The following is a 21730-nucleotide window of genomic DNA, read 5'->3' as shown; positions in this document are numbered from 1 at the left end:
ATGCTACTGCAATTAGGCATCCAATTACTAGTTTTTGTAAAGGAATATCCTGACTCCTGAGCAAAGTCCTGTTCAGAAAATTACAATTCTATTTACAATGTTTTAGCTGGAACTACATCCATCTACAGGTAAGTTAGTTATAAAACAAATTTCCTACATTTTAGTGAATTTCCCTGGAGAATGCAGGTAACCTTAACTGCACAAAACTGCCTGGCAATATTAGACTAAAATTACACTTTGTAAGGCTATGTTTGCAAATTCTAACGTTTTGGCGTCTTACAAAGGTATCGAAGTCAACATAACCACCAGACAGTACAGATCAGTCTTATACTTTTACATAAACTAATGATCACCATTAATCTAAAGTCAAAATAAAATAGCATGCAACTTAACACCCTGGTGTTCTACTTAAGATGTCTTTGTTTGTTAGTGGTAAAGCACAACTTTAACATTTCACACCCAGCGTGTCATTGTATATCACATTAAGGAAGGCAAAGAGATACCATGAGCTTATACAAACAATCAAATTAATCATTTAAGTCAAAGTCACAAACCAGTTAATAAAACAGATCTACAAGCAGATTAAGCAAGACTTGAAGATGATTTCAAACCAAAACTATTGTTATAGAGGTAATTGTATTTGTTATAGAAATTTTTCAACTCTTACACAAATCCTTTTTTGCAACAAATCATTGTGACCTGGCAATTAATAAAATCATCACACAGGATAGAATCTGTGGTTGAGTATTCGCCAACTTATAAGCTAAACATAACTCAATCATTATCTTTTAAAGTTTGAAACTATCACATTTTTATTTTTGTTCCATTGGTATCTACGGTTTTACAAATGAGAGTAACATCACTTGTTTATGCAGAATTTTTTTAACTTTTATTTATATTTTAACTACTTCTGTTTCTTAATATGACTTTTTAAAACAACATAAATTTAAAAAATATTCTTGACAATACAGGTCGTTATATTACGGATTTACGGTCTACCTAAATCATTTAACATAAAGCGTTGGAAATATACTTTGTTGTTTTTAGTTTTAAATATGAATTGCTCTTTTTAGTTGCTGACATTTTTATTTTAATTTATACAAAAAAAAAATTTTAGGGGGGGGGGCATTGTTGATCATTTAATATTAATCTTATAAAAACGAGACATAAATATATGGTGTTTTGAGCATGGTGTACAACTGCTTTCAGCTTATGCATGACATCGTTAATTTGTTCAGCGTTCGCACACTGGGGAAGTCATATGACATTTTCAAATGATAAAGTGTGCCGCAAACCGCTCTTTTATGACACAAAAATTAATATTGCCCCAGCGATGTTTAGGAAATTGGAATTAGAGAGGATGTACCACTAATTGTAAAACATTATTTGCAATTTATAATTTCCAAAGTGAGTGTTTCAAAATGCGAGCTTAGTTTGCCATATTTTGGATAACTAACTTTACTACAAGTGATATTCCAAGCACCAGATCAATTCCATAAAAACAAATACCATACAAACACAGCCATTTAAAGAAACATTCAGGAACATTTGTTTGTTTACCTAAGTGGCACAAACTGAATATGTTTTTTACGAAACCTACAAAGACTAAAAGAAGCTAAACAAGCTGTTCAGGTAATACATTATGTGAAACTAAGTAATTATCCCTCAAAAAAGTAATCAATTAGGAAACTATGAAACAAGTTATATAACTAAAACTAATCATCCTTTTTGGAATGCGTTGTTGTTTGTAAAATTTAAATATATTGATCTATATTATGTAAGTTGTGTTGTGCCCAGTAATCATAATCTCAACGCAACAGTTAAATCTTTAAAATATAAATATAATACTCACATATTAAGATATCTAGGACAAAATGTCTAATTACCTTTCTCGAAAGCAATTAATTCAAAAATAAAACAAAATAAAAGCAATGAATAATTAAATAAAATGCACAATATATAAACAACAATATAAATCATCAAAACACTGGAAACAGATCAAAATGCATGTTAAAAACAAATCGCTGTAGTTTCAATTGCAACAAAACACCATTGATGATAATTAAACCTCTTTTTTAACGTCTGCACTAGTTTTGCAAGATTCTAGGACAGCAACAGACTAACACTGTATAGCTTACGCCTTATATATTTAAGACTAACTAACTGAAACAATTTCAGAAGCGAAATAACCTGTGAAATGCTGTTCTGCACTTTCTTGTTATTCTTCTGTGTTTACAAGATTGGCGGACGAAAACTGGAATTATGAGCAACACCTGAACCGCTTTCCGCAAATCTCGGCTTTTAGCGTGACAAATCGGCAGGAAAAAGGGCAAAAAACACATTGAAAAGGTAAAACAACATCTTCACCTCCAGTCGCCATTCTGCCATTTCTGCGCCGGGAGGGGCGCGGTAGATCATAAACCTGGGCTAAGTAAGTGAGGGCTCGCTTCCCATTGGCCGAATTCCTGTGACGTTCGAATTAAGGATTTTATTATTCCCATCGGGGAGTTCACGAAACGACGATTCCGAAATCGTTTGACGGTGGTTTCGCATCGTTGTGCGTGAATTTCGGATAAAACATAATAAAATAACATACAATACGCAAAGCAATGTTTTCACGCTGTAATAAGGCCAGTCTTGTTGATCGATAAAATAATTTTCTAGAAATGCAAACGTTAGCGTATGATGTCACAACTTCATATATGATTCGAGTTTATGAAAATATATATATTTTATTAATTTGGTTAAATTTATTCAAACCTATTTTTACAATATTCATGATAGTATTTTTTTCTTAATGCATATTAGGGTTAACTTGTGATATGTTCCAACTAGCATGGACCAGTTAGGCCATAAAAATGTACAAAAAATTTTAACTACCGATTTTAAGAAGTTCATGCTAAATTTGTTTTGTAAAAAAATATATAGTTTTTTATAAATTTGTATTTGTATTTAGGAGGCATAAATTTACTGATGGTAGCATATGTGTGATTGAACAAACCCTCCATTGATCTTTTATCAGCTCAGTCAGTGGCCTGTTGCTATCAGCTACGTTGCGCGATAGCGGTGCTGTAAACAAGTATTTTTCAAATCTCTCAAGTAAGAGTCAATCGACTCGCAAAATACCTTACGTTCAAGTCTTTTTATAGAAAAACACCAAGATTTAAATATTTTCTAAGCAAACAGCAACACAACAACATATAGCACTTTTTACACATACAAATTCCCAGTAAATGAAACACCTTAAAAAAGTTCAAACTTTAACCAAGTCTTTATGTTACCTACGAAGGCTACAACATGCTGACAAGGAAACATATAAAAATAAATAGTTTTAAAGCTGTAATTACTTTGATCTATATAGACTAGCCTACATGGTAAAACTGGATATGCCTACTGATTTATAAAATAAACTCAACTCAGACGATATAGACTGTTTAGTGAAAACAGGTGCGATGCATAAAATAATTTCCCCAAATTAACAGAAAATTATATTTCGCCGCGTAGAACAGACATAATCAATTTCTGAAAAAACATTTAGGTCCCTTAGGCTAAATTTTTGTTTGTTTTTTTGTACAAAAACTGGGGATGTCTATTTTTTAGGGCACAATATATATATTTTAGGCTAATATATATATATTTTTGGCAAAGATATACTTATAAAAAAATGCTTGTCGTTGACAACATTTTTGCAAGAATGTATAATTTTCTTGACCCGGTTAAAATAAGTGTCGCACAATAACTTGTTAAATAGAGCTTTTGATGATATATAACATAAAACGATGTCATGCACAATCTTGATTGTCACTTGAGAAAGAAACTGTTTCTGTTCGCAAAAAGCAAGGTTTTAATTAGAAGGAAATATATTCAGAAATTGTTATCGCCTTGGTTGCACATCAAAATAAGTTTAATAACTAACGAATAATGTCCGCTAAGTGGCGGTACAGATCCTGTATGAGACATCCCATAACCCTTTTCGCCAATGGCTGACTTCAGTGCTCTTCAAGTCCTTGCTTTTTTATTGACTTGACTTAAGTCATTTGGATAATTTTATTAAACAAAATCGTAAAAAAATAGGTTATTAACTTCAACTTTTAGACGTGAAAATATGCTTATTGCTTTACTCCGCCATTTGTTTCGTTATAGTATTTACTATGCAAATATTGCTTAAAATAGAATGAATTATTTTTTTTTAATAGTAATTTTAATAATTTTACTTTTTTTTGATAAGGGGTACTTGGTATTTATTGAAAATAACTTGACTTGTGCATAGGTAATGTTGCAAGTTACTTGGCTGAACTTATGTAGAACACTGGGCATCGATGTCGATCTGATATTTAAATGTTCATTTAGGACAATTAGATCATGGTTTGCGATAGGTATAACTTGATTACCGGAACGCTGAAAAATTATTCTAAACGAAACGCACGGAAATTATCAGAGATTACGTCACAGACTTACGTCATAATTCGGACACTTGAAACAAGAAACCTTAGGAAACTTACGGTGATCGTTCAAGCCCCCCCAAAATACAGCCAATTGTCAAAAAAGCTAAATTTGTTATACAGCCAATTGTCATTGTTTATTCACAATACAAAACAATCCCAGCAAACATGACAACAAACCATTACTTCTTATATTATAACACTATACTGTTTTTATTTTTTGTATAAAAGCGCTTTTAATATTAGAGAAAAGAATTGTTGAACCTTGGCACGGGAAGAAGTTATAAGATAAAAATTGGCTCCTCGGCATGTTTGAGTTGGACACCGCTGGTTTAAGGTTCAACTCAACATTTTTCACCTGACCTTTCATTTAGGAAATAAGCGTATATTGATACCATTTACTACCAAGTTCTAACTGAATTGACATCTGACACTCAATGTTGTGAAAACAAACAGTCAGCGTGGAATTTGAAGTTAGTTTATTGAATTTGAAACGCGTCAAAAGACGACAGGGTGGTCGCCTTTGATATTGACGGGCAAGTTGCTTTCGGCTAAGAATGGAATATATAACACGGTAGAGGTTAGTTGTTTGGGTAGTGAACAACACAGCGACAAACGGACGTACAAGTCTGCCTAAACATATAGTACACTGACAAAGAAGAGTGGGTTACAAACGACGATTTTTTTTAATGCTGTGTTTGAATTCCGAGCTCGTTTCTGCACAACAATATTGCCGCTGTGATCGCTCACGACAAACAACAGGTAATATGTGACAGAGTTATTTTTGTATGGCCTAAGCTGTGTTGTAGAAGTTACAGGGTTATTGCCGCAATACGGATGAAGTGTTTAGAAAGCTGGCACTAGGTACACTTATGATGTATTGCCAATTCTGCTAGCCATAACGAATAACCAATAGCGCCCAGTATTGGTGTACGCGTCAGCATAGGTTCCGGATTGCAGCAAAATAAACGGGCGCGCTCGTTTCAAAGCGTGGAAAACTACCCAAAAAGCAAACCGCCGCGAAAACTGTGCGGAAGGCAGGTGATCGCAAAAATGTCAACACCAGGCAAGTTTGGATGAATAAGTGAACAAAGGCGAAAAAAAGTAGCAAAACACAGGTTGAATTAAAAAGAAAATCACAAAGCAAAGGTACCCGAGTATAGTTTGGATTTTTTGTGGTTTTTATTCTACTCGATTGCGCAGGAACTTACTATAACCAGCGGTACCAGGGATATAACTGCAGCGGAACAACAGACTGCACACCGGGGTGCTATTTTTAAGCTCATTTCGGCGCTGTATTGCTTCAAAGAGGGGTTATTGGTTTTACATCACAGTAAGGCGTCCGTTCATGCCAGTTGGAGGTAGGTAGGTGACTACGACCGGCGGCTGGCCATTTTTCGTTATTGAAAACTTTTGTTTTTACTTGCAAAATTTTGTTTTAAAAACGAAAAAAATATTTTTCGTTTTAAATTAAAAAAAATCGTTATTGGATCCAAGTTGGGCAATAAATGGGTAACTGATTGCGTTCACAGAAAGAAACGACAACTCCAGCACAGCTTTTACGTACAAACAAACAAATAATCGAAAGTATAGCGGTATTGTTGTTTTTTTTCAAGGAAAAGCACGCAATAAAACAGAACGAAATGCAGTGGCAATGACACGTCCTACATTTGTGGACAAACACGCACACACGAAAAAATATGTATATATGTATATATTAATAATATTAATAGCAATAAATGCGTATGCGATCTTTAGAAGGGTTATTAAAAAATAAAATTTTTTTGTTTGTAAAAGTGAAAAAAGGGTGAAAATTTACAGGCGACGAGAAGAAAAAATCAAAAAGGGGCAAGCGTATTTTCGAGCGTTGCAAGCAAATTTTGTACACTACTTTTTGAAAGCTTTGAAAAGTCGACCGGCGCCGCTACGAAGCGAAAAAGCAAAAAAAAACGCGCCCGAAATAAGAAAGCACAAAAACATCCCTGTACACATTACCGCACGTGATTTAATGAGGTGCGCGCCGCTGGAAAAGCGAGCTGTTTTCAGGCAAACGTTAAGTTACAGGCATGCGAACACAGACATACTAAAAAAAGAACACAAAAAACGCGCAAATCAATTTTCCTAGAGAGATTCGAGTGAAGATTATGTTAGTAATACCTTTTGTCTTGGTTTATTATTGTTTATTTATTTTTTTTTGTACAATATAGACAACGGGCCACTCTCGCGCGCAAACCGGGACTGCGCAATGCCGAACAGCGCATCGAAAGTTTTTTGGCGAAATTTAAAGTAAAAACAGCTTTTGAAACACAGGCCAAGCGCCGGAACCAAAATATTGCTATTAAAAGTGAAAAAAATCGTTCTAAAGCAAAATACTTTAGTAGGGAGAAAAAGCAAAATTGATCACTGCTTTCATCCAAACGAAACGCTTTAAAAACTCAAGCGTGCGCTTTTTCGGAACTAAAAGTCAGGAATAAAATCGGGTAAAATGCTTTTCTACCAGCAATTCGAATCGCAAGGTTAAAATCCTTCTCAAAGCAACGCGCAAATTTCGCCAAAAATTCCTCGGTCCCGCGAAAGGGGCGCGAGAGTAGCCGAAATAAAAACTATATATATTCAATAAAAAACTATGTATATGCACAGGACAAAAAAGTAGGGGGTTATTTAACACGAGAACACACAGAAACACACAGGAAAACCGCCAGCAAACTGCTCAGCAGCGCTTGCGTGGCTGATGGACGATCTGTCGCATTTTCTGGAAAGCCTTGTTGTTTCGCTTAGCCACCTCTTGCTTGCTGCTGTGCTTGAACTGTTGCTTGGTGCGCTGTTGGACGGCCAAAGCCGCCACCGCGTTCCTTGCCGCCTTGCGCTGTGATCGCCGCAGGGAGGTGGGGGCGCTGCGGAGCAATTCAGAGTCGATTTGAAAGGTTGAACGTTTTGAATTATTATAATAAAAAGTCAAATCGCTAACATATTTAAGTTGGGTAAAGACTAGGGCCATAGGCTATATGTATGTACGGTAATATCGGATTTGAGATTTAGGTTGAATGTTTGAATTAGTGTAAAGGGCGAAAAAAGCATATTAATTGAAATCGATAAAATGTTTAAGGTGAGTATTGGCTAAGCTAGGGATATGCGGTTATATCGGAGCGGAAATTTAGGTTGGCTGTAGGTTTGAATCAAAATTTGGACGAATGATTTTATCTATTTTACTGAACTGAGCGTAGAAATGACGTCACTTGGAGTCGGATCAGAACGCGATACTTTGTATCCAAAATATAGGGCATTATGACGATCGGTGAAGAAATGAGTTTTGGATGTATAGCAATTGAGTTGTGGTTTGACAAAAAAATTAGGAAGCGTTAAGTGATTTCGCACCTTTCAGTATTTAGATTCGCTAAAGGTAAAATTTAATAAGAGGGGAACCGCTTTAAAGACATAAAAACTTAACCAATAGAAAAAAACTCACGTTAAAACCGTTATACCGTCATCGGTCTTTTACACATTTTTTTAAAGTAAAAAAAATGATGGTGCAAAGTCGACTAGTCACTAGTGAACTGGCACGGGGCCAAGTTGCGTCCAGTGCTTGTCCGCACAAACACAAACCGCCAATGGTAAATATGCTTATCGGGTGTAAACAACTAGCCGGGTTTGAAGTGGCCGTGTCAACTAGCTTACTGTGAACTCTGCGCGCAGAGTCACACACACGCAAAGGCTGCGACACTCGACTGACAACAACGCTGTATTGATGCGCGACAGGCGAGCTAGTCAACACGAAGCCATTGCAAAACAACAAGCCAATCCAATCGGCGGTTTAAAGGCCCCTGAGTGGGCCTGAAGGGTTGTGCGATAGCAGGACACTGGAAATTGCCATTGTTTATGGGGGACCGGAAAGCATATCAAGCTCGTTAAAGCTTTCAGTTATGACTGCCATTGTAACCCGTTGCAGCAGCAGCCTTTGACGACCAACGCAGCTGTTTTTAGTATTTTTTTATGTGTTTAAAGAAACAAATGCGCCATCCTTGAATACTTTATTCGATTTTTTGTGGAAGCTTTAGGGTCGTTATTGTCAAAATATCCAATGGATTTCAAATACCTCTTTTCTAAAAACTATTAGTTAGGATTTGCAACATTCTAAAAGAAACACTAGAAAAGGTATTCTTTTGACATTTAACAATAAAAAAACACTAAAATGCCGTATAAAGTAGTGGCAAATTGATCATATCTTTATCAAAATTCCCCATAAAAAACGTCAAACCTCCATTCGGCTTTAATAGCCAGCAGCTAAACAATGCTTTATAGTCCCGATTCACATGACACGCAATGGTGTGTTACCCGCCCAGTCATGATACGGGTTGCATTGGCTCACATCACGCATAAAGGGCATTTCCGGTCAGAACTGCGTCGAACTGACAAACGGAAAGCGCGCAACGCCGCGTCATCACCCACAACAACGCGCAATGGTGACGTCACAGTTGTTATGTTGCGCGGTTTGAAATCGATTTCCGTACCAGTCAGTTCTCAATCCGGGAGGCGGCTCCCTGTATTTTTACTGTTAAATAATATGACGAAATGCCGTTGCGCGTTGCTTTGGCTTGGCTACAATGCGCTGTGACAAAAGGCAGTGTGTGTATTGGGTTTTGTATTACCTATTGTTGGGCGCCGCACCTGTACAAATGACCGCCCACTTTTTAATTCGACAACGAGTTACAACGCTATTTTCAGAACCAGTTGGTCACGTATCTACCATAAGAAGGGAATGTTAACATTGGAATAAAATGCGACTGAAAACCTCAGTTTTAAAACAACGGAAACTAAACTGGCAAAATTGCACGAATGATATTGGCCAAGGGTCACAATTGTGTTTGGCAACCTAAAACCCTTTCATAGAACCCATATGTGACCTACCCCTTGTTAGCAGAAGCTGTCAGCGATTGTATAAAACAACCTGAAAATGGTCTTTTCCTGTTTTTAATCAATCCTTCATAAATTTATCGTCAATCAAAACTACATTTCCGTTCATAAATATTTAAATGCATTAATTAAGTCGAAATAGTTCAACAGCTTTAGCATGATATTTAAAGTAACTATATTTATTCCCCCCTACAACGTTTTTACAGGGCCCTTTGGGGTCTGTGGCCCCTGTTTAGGAACTGTTGTGTGCCAAAGCTTTAGCTTTTTACCAGCGCTTTGTTACAATTCCCGAGTCGGGCTTTATAACCAAGCGTTAGGGCTACAAAGCAACAACAAACAAGTCGTATCCAGCGCACATAGGTGGCTGCCTGGCGCAAGGGCAACCAAGTCACCGTCGTAGAGAACAGTCATATCGGGCCGCAGCATAGTTGTTTCAGGGCTATTTAAATCCAGGACAACACGGGCAAACGCGCAGAAGGCGTTCCGAAAAATACGTGGAAAAAGAGCGACGGGAGCGTTGCCCGGGCGAACCGAGATCATTTCTTGTTTCTTTTTTACTCACGCCTTTTTTCGCCGCTCAGATTGCGTCGCTTCGTTTCTGAGGGGTGGGGCGCACAAAGGAATCAATTTGGCGGAATGGAAAAGCCAGCGCCTTTTCCCCTTTTTTTGCCTTTTTCAGGTCGGGCGAACTAGGGTCGTGACGTAATCGAGGAATCGATTGTGACGACACCCTTGTTTCGATTCAATTCGCCGTGACGATTAAAATTACGTAGAAACTGATTTCTTTATAGCATCGCCTGCCAGATGCGAAGGCCGCTGTTAGTTTGCCTGATGCAAATGGTTTGTGCTAGTTAAGCAAACGACAGCATAAGCGCCAAAACTGTTTGTTGACTTTGTGAACCCCTTTAAATCCCTTGAACCAATTAGGGGCCTCATGCGTTTTGATAACAAGAAAAAAATAAAGCTTCGAATCAATGTAAAGGATGTGCCCACTTTAACAAAATTCACCAGGAAATACGGACACCTTAAAACTTGCTGACCGACCCAGTTTGAAAACAACATGGCATAATTGTTGTCGAAATGTTACGACTTATCTAAGGAAAAAACTTTTATATCGAAAAACGCTTTTGTTGAGAGGTATAAGGCCTAGTTTGGATGGCCGCGTATATAGGACGTTGTTTGTTTCCCGTACCGCTAATCGTAAATCTGCAGTCAATATCGATTTGCCATGTGGTCGTTGTTTATTCGACCAAAAGCGAGATCGGCCAATTGGCTTAGGCGCCAAAGCTGTTGCTTTTTGAAGCGCTTTCCTTTTTCTCGAAGGCTTTAACAATTTTCAGCACCGGCAACAAACCAACTCTAAATCAATATATTTTTGAAATAAAAACGGAATAACGAGATTTGTTCGTCGCTCTTTGAAGTTATGCATATTATACGACTACACAGGTGCTTGCAACGGTGCAGTTTGGCTTGAAGGCTTTTAAAGCATAGCAAAGTTCGAACAGGGACGTCCGCACCGGTGTTGGCACTCTATCTTACCGCAAGCGGTCGCTTTTTGTGTTTATTTCCCAGCCCGAAACGCCGCCTGTTCCTGCGCATTTCGCCATTTCAAACGCAACAGATATTGGTCGTCCCATACTGTACATACAGCTGTAACTATATACAGGCAGCGATGCCACAGTCGCCTGCTGTCGTGCGGCATTTAAATTGCGCTTTGCAGAGCAAGAGTGAAACCGTCAATTATCCCCCAATCCTCCCACACAAATCGCCTGGCGGTTTATTTGCTTAAGGATCCCCTTGCAGTATTAACTTCGTGTGCCGGTTTGCGAAATTGGTAAGATTTTTTAAGGGTTTTTGATGTAGTTTGCATAGTGGTTAACAACCTTTCAGGCCTACGGCACCCGAAAAAAACAAACAGATTGCGGCACCCTTGGCTAGCGTGTCTGATAAGTGGTTTTATGAACGAAATTTAAACAACGCACATCATCTTTGCAATTGCAAATGGTAGAAAAAACTTAATGATTTGCTGCAACAAATAAAGTATCAAGAAGCTTACCAAGAGAGCAAAAATTGTTAGATTTTTTCTGACTTTACAAATGGCGCACAGGGCACCCCGGTTAAAAACCACTGCTTTGGCACCTGTAGTTTTCTAAAACGGCAGTATATAAACCAGGGCTGCGAAATTTCGCTAATAAACCATCGCCAAGGTCTTGTCAAAAAAGGCGAAACCACTCGAGGCGCGATTTTACTTTTGCAAGGCATCGGCAGTTTTTTGAACAAGTGGCTACTTACGCCTTGTGTCGGTGTTCGGCGGGGGCCTTGACTTCGTTCGAGGACACTTCACTGTTCCTCTGCTCGGGAGACTTGACGAACATGCTCGGGTGCTCAATTAGCAGGTTTTCCCTTGGGCTTTCGGGCGCCACAAACAGTCCGGCATCGTCTGCAAAAAACAAGGCACAGAGGTTTGGTTAAAAGGTTTGAAACCCGCGCAAAAAAAACTTTCAAAATGCACGCCGGTGTAAATCAAAGAGGCAGCATGCACATTTTCTTTTGCAAAAAATGGTTCAACTTTAAGTTTTTCTTCGCAAGGCCATTTTCTTGCAAACTTCGGCAACGTTTTGTTAGTTGTGCGTTTAGCTTATTGTTAAGATTTGGGCGTTTTGGGTTTTTGTCTATTTTTTTAATTTTATTTTCTGCTGAAAGGTAAGAAAGTTTTGCGCACCTGCGTTAAAGCAAGGTGGAGGGGTGATAAGCCAACTGTGTTCCATCTTGGGGGATGGGGGAGGTGTTGGATAGTCAAAGACGTCATCTGAAACAGATTTCTCAGCTATTGATTCAGTTTCGACCATTTTACATTGCTTTCAGGTACAAGATTTTTTTTCTCATTTAAATTTGTCAAAGAAGGGCAAGGAAAAGCGAAATAAAAAAGGCAACCAGGAAAGAAAATGAAAATAAACACAGGAAAAATAACCATTTTGTACACCACTCATTGCTGTAATACCTGCGTGGGCCAGTCATTACTCGAATTTTCTCACAGTCGAGTGGGTAAACTGACAATCGCTCTTACAGGAAATAACTCAACAGGCATGCCACCAAACCCGTGCACACACACACAAACACGCACACACACGCGTAAAAACGTAAACAAAGACTGTTTGGGCACAAAGAAAATGACAAAACCGTCGCTGTTTAAAATCGTGACTTAGAAAAACAAAAAAGAAACGCTAATCGTTCTACCCGTTTCATTAAAATTATTATCCACCAACGCTAACCAACTTAAAATGAAAAGGTTTTATTCTGATTGAAAATTGTCTAGCAGAAATTAGGTTACAGAGAAACAAAGAAACCTGGCCCGGATATTTTACCTTTTTCCTTTTTTCCATCGAGGTCCACTATTGTCCACTGGTCTTCGGTTTCCTTTGTGACAAAAGAAAGGTCATTGCTCTCCTTGATGGGCGTCAGTCCATTGCTTGAAAAGCCGAGGCAATACGCAATCGTGTTAAACATCTGAAACACAACGGAACAATTAAAACAAAACGTTTGCGCTTGCGTTTTATCCCCAAGAGCGACTCAAACTGAAATTAGAACTTCTAAAACTGAAAGGGCAGATCCGTGCATGAATAATTCAATGCAAAGCTCTCCTTAAACTACCCTAAACAACGCTGTACAGTTCGCGAAAGACTACAGCTTGATCGCCTAACGCTATATTGTTTACAAAACGCACTGATCAACTGTCTTCCTGAATTAAATTCATTGGAGTCCATTCGTTAGCCCTTCGCCCGACAGCTTAGCGCGATGTGATTGATAGCCAGGCTGTTTTAAAAAGTGTCAGTAACTGGTTCACTGCACAAAGCAGCGGATGCCGGTTAAAGAAACGCAGCAAATACCTTTCCAGTACAATCGGTGATATCCTTCGCGGCTGTAATCCCGACCGTCGCTTGCACAACTTGTATACTTGCAGTCAACAGGGGACATTCGCACTTTGGTAAACAGAAGAAAGAAAAACAAGACAAAAACAATCAGCAAATCGTTCGACAGGTTCAGAACATCGCCTTTTCTCGGTTTCAATACGTCGTTACGTTCTATTGCGAAGCGACTGTATGCTTGCTGGCTGCACCCTGTCGCACTTTATTATAACCGAGCGTCAGGGCCTTTCTTTGTCGCTCGTGTTATTATCGATCAGCTGGGCGGCTGACGTCACCGAGCGCTGGGCCAATCACGGCGCGCGGCCGAGCGTCTTTCACGCATGAAGGACGCGTGATCACAACAAAGGACGCGGCGCGTGTGTGCGGCACGCGCGCTTGAAAGCTGGACTTTAGCAAAGGTGCGCTGGAGAATGAATGGGCAAGGTTAAAGGCTCGGTGTCGAAAACCTTAAGAGCGACAACAGCGCCTAGAAGTTGGTTGGACTTGGAACCCTTTTAGTTGATAAAAAACTGTTGATCAGCACGGCACACATTTCTCTCGGCACAACAAGGCTAATGAAATATGCAAGAAGCCAAACACCTGGCCAGTTTTACCGACTCCCAATGTAATTCTCCAGTCGTTTGTGTGTAAGAGCTCTTGACAAAGCGCTTTTGCAATGAATCTCTCTCTCAGGCCTCTCTAGGCGTCGCCCATTCAAAGCGCTGAGACAACGGGATGTGACGTTTGGTAGTGGAAAATTTTGGACGCTGGGCGTAAGAAGAAGGCTCAATGTTGACCGTAAATTCGCTCTAATTGCTAGGCACTGACCCTACACACTACTTCGTGATGCTCTGATGACTGCCGCGTAATTACAACTTTGTAAACAGCTGGCCGTAATTGACTGCTAGCCAAAAGCTATTAGCGGCATCCAAAAAATGTCCCACACATATTGAATCAAGCGTCGTTAAAAAATTCCAATTTACCTGGCACTAGAAAAAAAATTAAAAGATTTAAAAACAGGGTAATGTCAGATCTTGTGAACTTACAATCAAAACTTACACGTTTTCATCAAGCCTGAGCGTATCTTATCGTAGGGCTAGATCACAAAGCTAGTGATTTGAGACTGTAAATAAACAAATCATCCTTTTTGAATACTCAATAACTGTCAGATCTAGTAGGTCAAATTTGAATAACGTCCTCTTAGAAATATTCACACCTGTTTCTTTTTTAGTACTTGAATTATAGTTATATCAAGTTAACAACTTCAAAGTATTTTGGAGCATGATGGTTGGAGGTTTTAGTTAGACCAAATAGGAACCCCACCGCCCATTATAAAAGTAGGTAACATTTTGAGCGTTTCGAATATATCGTTATTCTTTTTTAACATAAAAAACGACGTTGAAAATGAATAAAGAAATATTCGAAACGTTCAAAATGCTAGCTACTTCTTGATGGGCTTTGCTATTCTTACTACGTCTTAAAAAATCTGTTTTGCGTGCTTTTTTGATTCAATATACAACTGCTATAGTTTCTTGCTCATTACTCGGACAGCTACAGACTCGTCATTCCGTGCTTATTCACTGTCATGTAGTGTACATTGACAAACGCTAAAAAAACGCAGCACTGCTAGTGACGTAGCATATTCGAAACGGGCGTCAGCGTTTCCGATTTTATTTTCATCATCGACCTGTCGTTAATCAAAAAAAGAGGCCAAGCTCTTTTAGGCATGGATATACACCTGGTCGTTTAACTCTGACAGGAACTGCTACTGTGGTTCGTGCGTGATTCAACCCTAAACTAACTTTAGTGTTCAACGTAGCAGGCATAACCACCCACAAAACGTTTTACTTCAATAGATAGAAATTGCCCTTCTGGTGTAAACGAAGTCATAACTGACGTTTCGGCAGCGGATATCAGCCGACCTCATCAGAGTTAATAATAAAAACCAGAATACGTTAGCCAACTTATATATTAAAAAAAGGATAAAATACCAAAAATACTAGATAAATAAATCTAGACGTCGCTGAAGTATACTATCAGCTGTGACAAGACAAGGTCACCCGTCGAACAACGCGGCGTTATCAGCCATGGTGAAACCTTTATAACTTCGTTTTCACCAGAAAAGTGATTTCTATCTATTGACACGTTGCCTGGTGGAGAAAATCCTAGTTTTCTACAATGTAAATTTTTATCGAATTTCGTCCGATGCTCTACTAAATTACCTTTAATGAAAAAATCAAACTTGATAGCTTGTCTTAATTCAAACTAAATTCTTCGTAGTCTTTGTCCGTGGGGCGCCTCACTGATTGACGACACGAAATCAATCAAAGGTAAAAGTTTGTTCCAACAGATTTTTCTTATATAACAGCGCTAAAGAACAAGCAGCGACGTAAAACTATTTTTGCTTTTCTTTTAAGCCGAGGGGCAAACCGCTAGGCTCGAACAAAAAAACGAGCAAAAAAAGTCGTTCCTTTTTTCTCTCGAAAAAACTTCGGGAAAGCAGCGACGCGTGGTGCAATTGTGGCGCAACAATTGGACGCATACGTCATGCGTCGAGCGTCGCTCCGCTGAACTCGGCGTTACGCAAACGGACAAATAAACGACAATGAAAGGCGCCAAGGGCAAATAGGCGCCTTCAGGACTCACTGTGACGTAATAATCGACCCCGCCCGAGGTTTCGCAGTCTGGCGAAAGTTTCGAATGTTGGTGTTTGGCAAACAACGGCAAAAAAGAGCAAGGACTTCCGAAATCTGTGGTTTAGCAAATAACTCGCTGTTGAAATAAGGCCATTTGCCTTCAAAACAACAAACAACACATTGCAGCCCGATGGTACATGTTTGTAGTAGTGAGTAGAAGTCTTAATTATTTACTCCTGCGGCCAAATTTTAAGGCTGGATTGGTGTTACATTTTTCTGTTGTAATTTTGCTAAAGGTTAATTACGTGAAAAACGGCAAACAGCAAATAGTCAAACTTTGAACTTAAGGTCATTTCGCTGTCTATGGGATATTTTGGTGATCATTGTTTTTAGTGTGGTCAAGTTGTCTAAAAAATAAAATGAACTGAATTTTGACACCTTGTGTGCACAACTGCACATCAATGTATCACAATTTTCTTAGTAAGCGAATTTTTGACAGATACTCTTCGTGCAAAGTCAGGACATTTCCTTAACTGGACAATGCCCAAACGAAACATTATTAGCTCAATAAACCTTTTAATTTTCGGAGACCGAGTTTAACAAAGTGTGCAGTAAAAGCGTCATAGGTTCGAGGAACGATTCTGAGCTGACCCGACATATTAACTGGAAAGCCAGCTCCGTATAGCTGGATCAGCTAGTTGAACCTGTTGACTTTACATAAACAAATGCGAGTGCGCGATAGCGGTAAATGTTGACCTTTGAACCCGAGCTAACACGCCTGGTTAAATCCGCCAGAAGCGCGGAATCTCGCAAAGCTTGTTTTATATTAATAGATCAAACACTTGTGGCCAATTTATCAGCCCGACAATGGATAAGCACTCGTGTCGTTCCTCGTCAATTTGTCCAACTTTTCGGTGTGTTTTTGGCGAGCAGCGGTTTCTTACACGCCCGAGTTTAAGCTTCGCTTAACTCATGGATCCTAAACCTGGGTGCCATTTCTAATGCCCAAAGGGTGCCGAAAGATATTTGAGAATCTTTAAGAATATGATTTTTGCCATATCTTACAACATTTTGTGTAAGATTAAAGTTGTGTATGTTTAATGTACAGAGTTAATATGTGTTGTTCCAGTTCCGTTTATTGTGTTGTGACATTCTAGTGATTTACCTACGAAAAAAAACTTGTAGGGGTGCCGCAATTTATTTATTATTTTCAAGGGGTGCCGCAATCCATAAAAGGTTGAGAACCACTGGCTTAACACAACACTTGTACAGCAATACTCGTCTTGAAAACAGGCCTCAAAACAGGTCTACCATTGGTGTAACGGCCCAGTAAGTTTGTCGAGTGTGTCAGCACCTTGGCCACGCGCCCAGCACGAGCCTTGCACGTCAGGCCCTGTATTGCCGCAAAGGTAAAATCGTGACCCAGTTTTGGTGACCCGACTGCGGCTAAAACAACCTTTGCTTCGGCGATGCGCGATGGTTAAGTGATCTTAGCTTGGGTAAGCGGTGCGAAACCAGTCTGCAGATTTCGCGGGAGAACTTCTCCCCCATAAGAAGTCTAGCCTGATGAATTTTTATCTCCAAATGAGCTTTTAAGCGAGCGATTAACTGAACTAAGTTACTATCCATGCGTTAATACACATACCTTACAATGGCCAACCTAAATTAACCCGTCTCCAATAAAGCGTCTGATTTTTGTAGGGCATCAAAGTATGATAATCCAATACAGATGAAATTTATATCTGCATGATAATGCGGATTTGACCCCAATCTCAAATTCTTTAAACTTACGCCAGCAAAGCACATATTTTAATCGGTAAAAATATGGCCAGGTTACACTACTTTTGTGGTTTGTGGTAGGCGATGCAGTCAAACGTGAAAATAGTCTGCATTTGACAAGGATCCGGTAAGATAAACGTTAAGTCATTCAACGCAAATTGAATTCCTAAAAAAATGTTTTTGCTGATGTTTGCAACTGTCGTAATTCGCACCAGCCAATATATCACTGTTCGCAACCCATGGGTTGCGAACCAAAATTGGGAGGCCATTTAATTTGTTTGGGTTTGCAAGTAGTTTTATATGGCTAGATTTATTAAGTTTGTTTCTGAGAAAAATTTATCCTTAACTTGTGAGAAACTTGCGGATCCAATACAAAGACGTGGCTTTTATTAACTAAATTCGAACTTATAAATGCCAATGCCTTATGTTTTTCTTCGCCTACATAAAGTTCAGTGAAGAGAATTGTGTCGCCAAAGTTTCGCTGTTACACTTAACGCTTGGTATTTGCATCTCCGCGAAAAAACGTTTAGAAACACTGCAATATATGGTTTCTCACTTAGGATGCGTGCTCTGATAAATCGTTTTTAGCCCTTGATGTCCCTTTGTGCGCTACAGGTCCGGTGGACTTTGGCAAACAGGTGTTCGACGAGCCGACTACGTTGTTGTTCGATAGATCGCTCGACGTCAGCAGAGTTATGATGCAACGTTAACACACACAGTAACAACACAGCAGGAGTCTGTTGCTGTCGCGACTACTCCTGTTTGTTGAGAAGCGCACACTGCTGGTCTGGCTATTTTTACAAACTGGCGACAACCACACGCCTGAAGAGTTGTTTTAATTTAAAGCTTTTGTCGAGCGTCTTGTTATGACAAAACTAGAAACAACTGTATGCTCATACGGCTATTTTGGTATTTAACAGTGCTGGCTGATTCGGTGTAATACTGTGCTGCGATACTTGGTATTATAATAAGTATCAGCCAAAATGCCGCAATACGTGGTAACAGATTTAATAACAAATGCCTAATAACAAGACACCATAAGTGAAATATTTTACATTTCTAGTATGAAACCTTACTTTTTTAATTTGAATACCTACGATTGATTGCTTGCTGTCATATGCCCGACGTAATTCTGACAATGGACGAGTATATAAAATGGCCTTTATCTCAAAATGTGTGCCGCGAAACACTAGTGTGCCTCGAGAGATTTTCAGATGTGTCGCTACCTTTTTGGTATCTTCAACAACAACCTATTTGTATAACAAACACGCATACAAGAAAGCATACGGACTAAGTACACCCTTTCATTATAAACTTAAATAAGTAAGACATCTAACTGTTACATTGTTTGCCTAGTAGCTCTAACTAAGCCCTCTATAGTTAGTTTTTTTGCACTTTGACTAATTGCTGAACGAACGCGTATTGTAGTGCCATCACTTATAAATAGCGTAGGCCTACTTATTATAGCAAATGACAATGGGGCAAGCCTGGGCTATTGTCGCTTTAACGTCTTGAACTAATTGTCCATTAAAGGTAAGGCACTTTGCTATTGCTGCAATTTAAAAGCTTGCTGCAATATAACAAAGGCGGCAAAAAATATGTTTTAAGAAGGGGATGTAAGTAGCAACAATGGGGTATGCAAAACATTGATAAACCAGGTAAATCATTTGTTAGGTGGGGCCCAAAATCTATTTATTTCTAATAAAATCTTATCAGTGTAATACAATAGAGGCGGAGTTGTGAAAATCCTTATATTGAAAACCCCGTTTCAATCCGCCCAATGGGATTTATTTCTTAATGAAATGGCAATTGATTTTCTTAGATAATATTGAAATTAAGCGTTAAGCTCATAGAATCATTATAACATACTAAAATAGATTGGTTTTGCGTAAAGGTAATCATAAATACATTTACACGAAGTGAAGAGAGGTAGACTATAACCGGAGCTATAGCATTGCTTCGTACCACCTATAAAAGGACGTGTGGAACAACTGTGTTTTTTTAATTTTAGAAATAAGGACGTTTGCTCGTTTAGGCAGCCATCGGTACAACTCTGTTGCACTCTGTGTAACAAAACCCATTATTTCTTGCAGCAATTGTACCAGTGATTTCCGCCTTAACACACGAAACCATCAGTAGTGGCGGCAGCAACAGCAAAAGCAGCTGTTTGTCAACAGGGTTTCATAACCGTTTTACTGATATGGAGTCACGAGCTGTTGTTTTGATAACACGGTGACTAAAAACACGACGTTACTTAATGGATGGCTGCTTTCGACGTTCGCGTCATGCAATGCAATGCAAATAAACACTAATGTAGAATTGTTGAATGTTTATTTTATTTAGTTGTGAGGATGTCCAACACATCTTACTGTGTTGGCCTAACGTTATTTCATAATTTAAGTACGTCCAGCCTACCCGACACCAATTATTTCATTATACAACAGTAAAAAATAGGTAAAACTATAATGTAAAGGCGTCCTGTCATTATAACATAAAGTGTTTTTGCTTTAAAATCCAAGTCTTAAACTGCATACATATTATTTTAAGGTCGAAACAAAGTTGATTACAATACCGCCAATGGTCTAAAGTTAATTTGTTATAGTTTTTATACTATACGACCTGTTATAGGTTATCAGCTCAATTTACCGGGACAAACCTTCTACAAATGCTACTTCGTGTTATGGTATTTCTGTATGTGTGTTTGTTGCAATCATATATTCCAACAAACTTCGGGTTTCAATAGTTTCAAAAAATTGCTATTTTTGTTGGCTAATTTCAACAATGTAGATAGGCCTACTGGTCCTATATGTACTAACCAGCTTTACAAAATAATTTATTTATAAAAAGGAAAAAAACAAACAGAACAGTCTAACGCAGGGGTTCCCAACCGGGGTACTTGTACCCCTTGGGGGTACGAGATTAAACATCAAGGGGTACGAACTTCCTTGGGCCACTGAGCAGTTTTAGAAACAGATTTCACTGTACAGTTTTATTTTACAATTGTAAATGATATTATGGTATTACAGTCTTTAAATAGCTTAGTGTTATAATGTAATTGTGGGCCGCGTGATAGTCGTACATTTATTACACTTTATTTTAAAAGTTGGTGTGGCATAGAATTATTAAATTGGTTCATCTTGGAAAGGCCGACGTGCCTAATGTGGTCCCGGGAGCTTGTCGAACTATAATTAATTTTTTCCAACTTAAACTGTATGTAATTCAAAATTTGTTCGCGTTTCACGCGTATATTTTTGTATGTCTTACATTATGATATGTTTTGGGCACCAAGGCGCTGTGTCATATTTCACCTTAAAATAAAATATCCGCAATACGCCACTTTTTAATAGTGGTTTTACTTAGTGGGCCTTCAATAGCTCTGAAAAGAGTACTTGGGGCTGCGGCAAAAAAGTTTGCCGACCACTGGTTTAACGTTTAAATGAGCTAAAAAAGCATTATATATCTGAAAATTTCCATCAGAATTTTTTTGGGGGTACGAAGAACGCTCTGACCTGACAAAGGGGTACGAGCAGCACAAAAGGTTGGGAACCCCTGGTCTAACGTAATTTAAATTTCTATAGATGCAATTCGCCGTTTGCGAACTTTGTTTGGGGTCTAACAGTGATGTACAGTTTAACAAAATAACAATAAAAAAATATATGAAAAAGTAAATATTTACAACGATTTGAACAAAATACGATAGCAACGTTTATACGTTCAAGGGTAAAGTTATCAAACTAGTTTTCGTACAACAATTTAGGGCCAATTATTTTACAGGTATTATTACAGAGTTACAAAACTATGCCATTAAATCTTTGAGGTTAAAAGCTACAAGCACTGGAGTTTAGTATACCTTCAATCAACTCAGTAAGGTAAACGACGTGAAATAAATATAAAATACCTCAACATTTAAATAAAAGCTCAGCTAGTGTAAATGCTGATCTTTATCCTACTGAGTGTAAAGCACAATCAAACACAGTTACGGTGACTAAGGAGTAGAGTGTAGGACGGACTCGTGGATAATTTTGAGGAAAAGCTGTATAATATAGGCTTTGGAATT

The 21730-nt window shown here is 38.6% G+C and overlaps 1 protein-coding gene across 2 annotated transcripts; it reads right to left on the bottom strand.

Moving 5' to 3' along the window:
- Positions 1 to 4904: 4904 nt before the first annotated feature.
- LOC146131997 (uncharacterized) lies at positions 4905 to 13482 on the bottom strand. 2 transcript variants are annotated; one of them, XM_083396662.1, is made up of 5 exons: positions 13241 to 13482; positions 12719 to 12860; positions 12076 to 12162; positions 11646 to 11793; positions 4905 to 7336 (listed from the first exon to the last, which is right to left on the bottom strand). In XM_083396662.1, exons 2-5 carry the CDS (start codon positions 12858 to 12860, stop codon positions 7153 to 7155), a joined length of 561 nt encoding a protein of 186 aa, XP_083252788.1. In that variant the 5' UTR covers positions 13241 to 13482; the 3' UTR covers positions 4905 to 7152. The 2 variants fall into 2 exon arrangements, with proteins under 2 accessions (XP_083252788.1, XP_083252789.1); XM_083396663.1 differs by lacking the exon at positions 12076 to 12162 and having other exon boundaries at positions 13241 to 13478.
- Positions 13483 to 21730: the final 8248 nt, after the last annotated feature.

Source organism: Ascidiella aspersa, chromosome 9, assembly GCF_963924565.1.
Source record: "Ascidiella aspersa chromosome 9, kaAscAspe10.2, whole genome shotgun sequence".
Classification (NCBI taxonomy): Eukaryota; Metazoa; Chordata; class Ascidiacea; order Phlebobranchia; family Ascidiidae; genus Ascidiella; species Ascidiella aspersa.
The sequence above is the reverse complement of the archived record's forward strand: the minus strand, read 5'-3'. Positions and strand labels throughout refer to the sequence as shown.

Bases quoted from the DNA above. Each gene is read 5' to 3' on its own strand.
- LOC146131997 (XM_083396662.1), bottom strand. From the start codon at position 12,860: ATGTTTAACACGATTGCGTATTGCCTCGGCTTTTCAAGCAATGGACTG. The intron at 11,794-12,075 runs GTGCGCAAAACT...TGTTTTTTGCAG, and splicing joins TCCACCTTGCTTTAACGCAG to ACGATGCCGGACTGTTTGTG. The intron at 7,337-11,645 runs GTAAGTAGCCAC...ATTGCTCCGCAG, and splicing joins GCCGAACACCGACACAAGGC to CGCCCCCACCTCCCTGCGGC.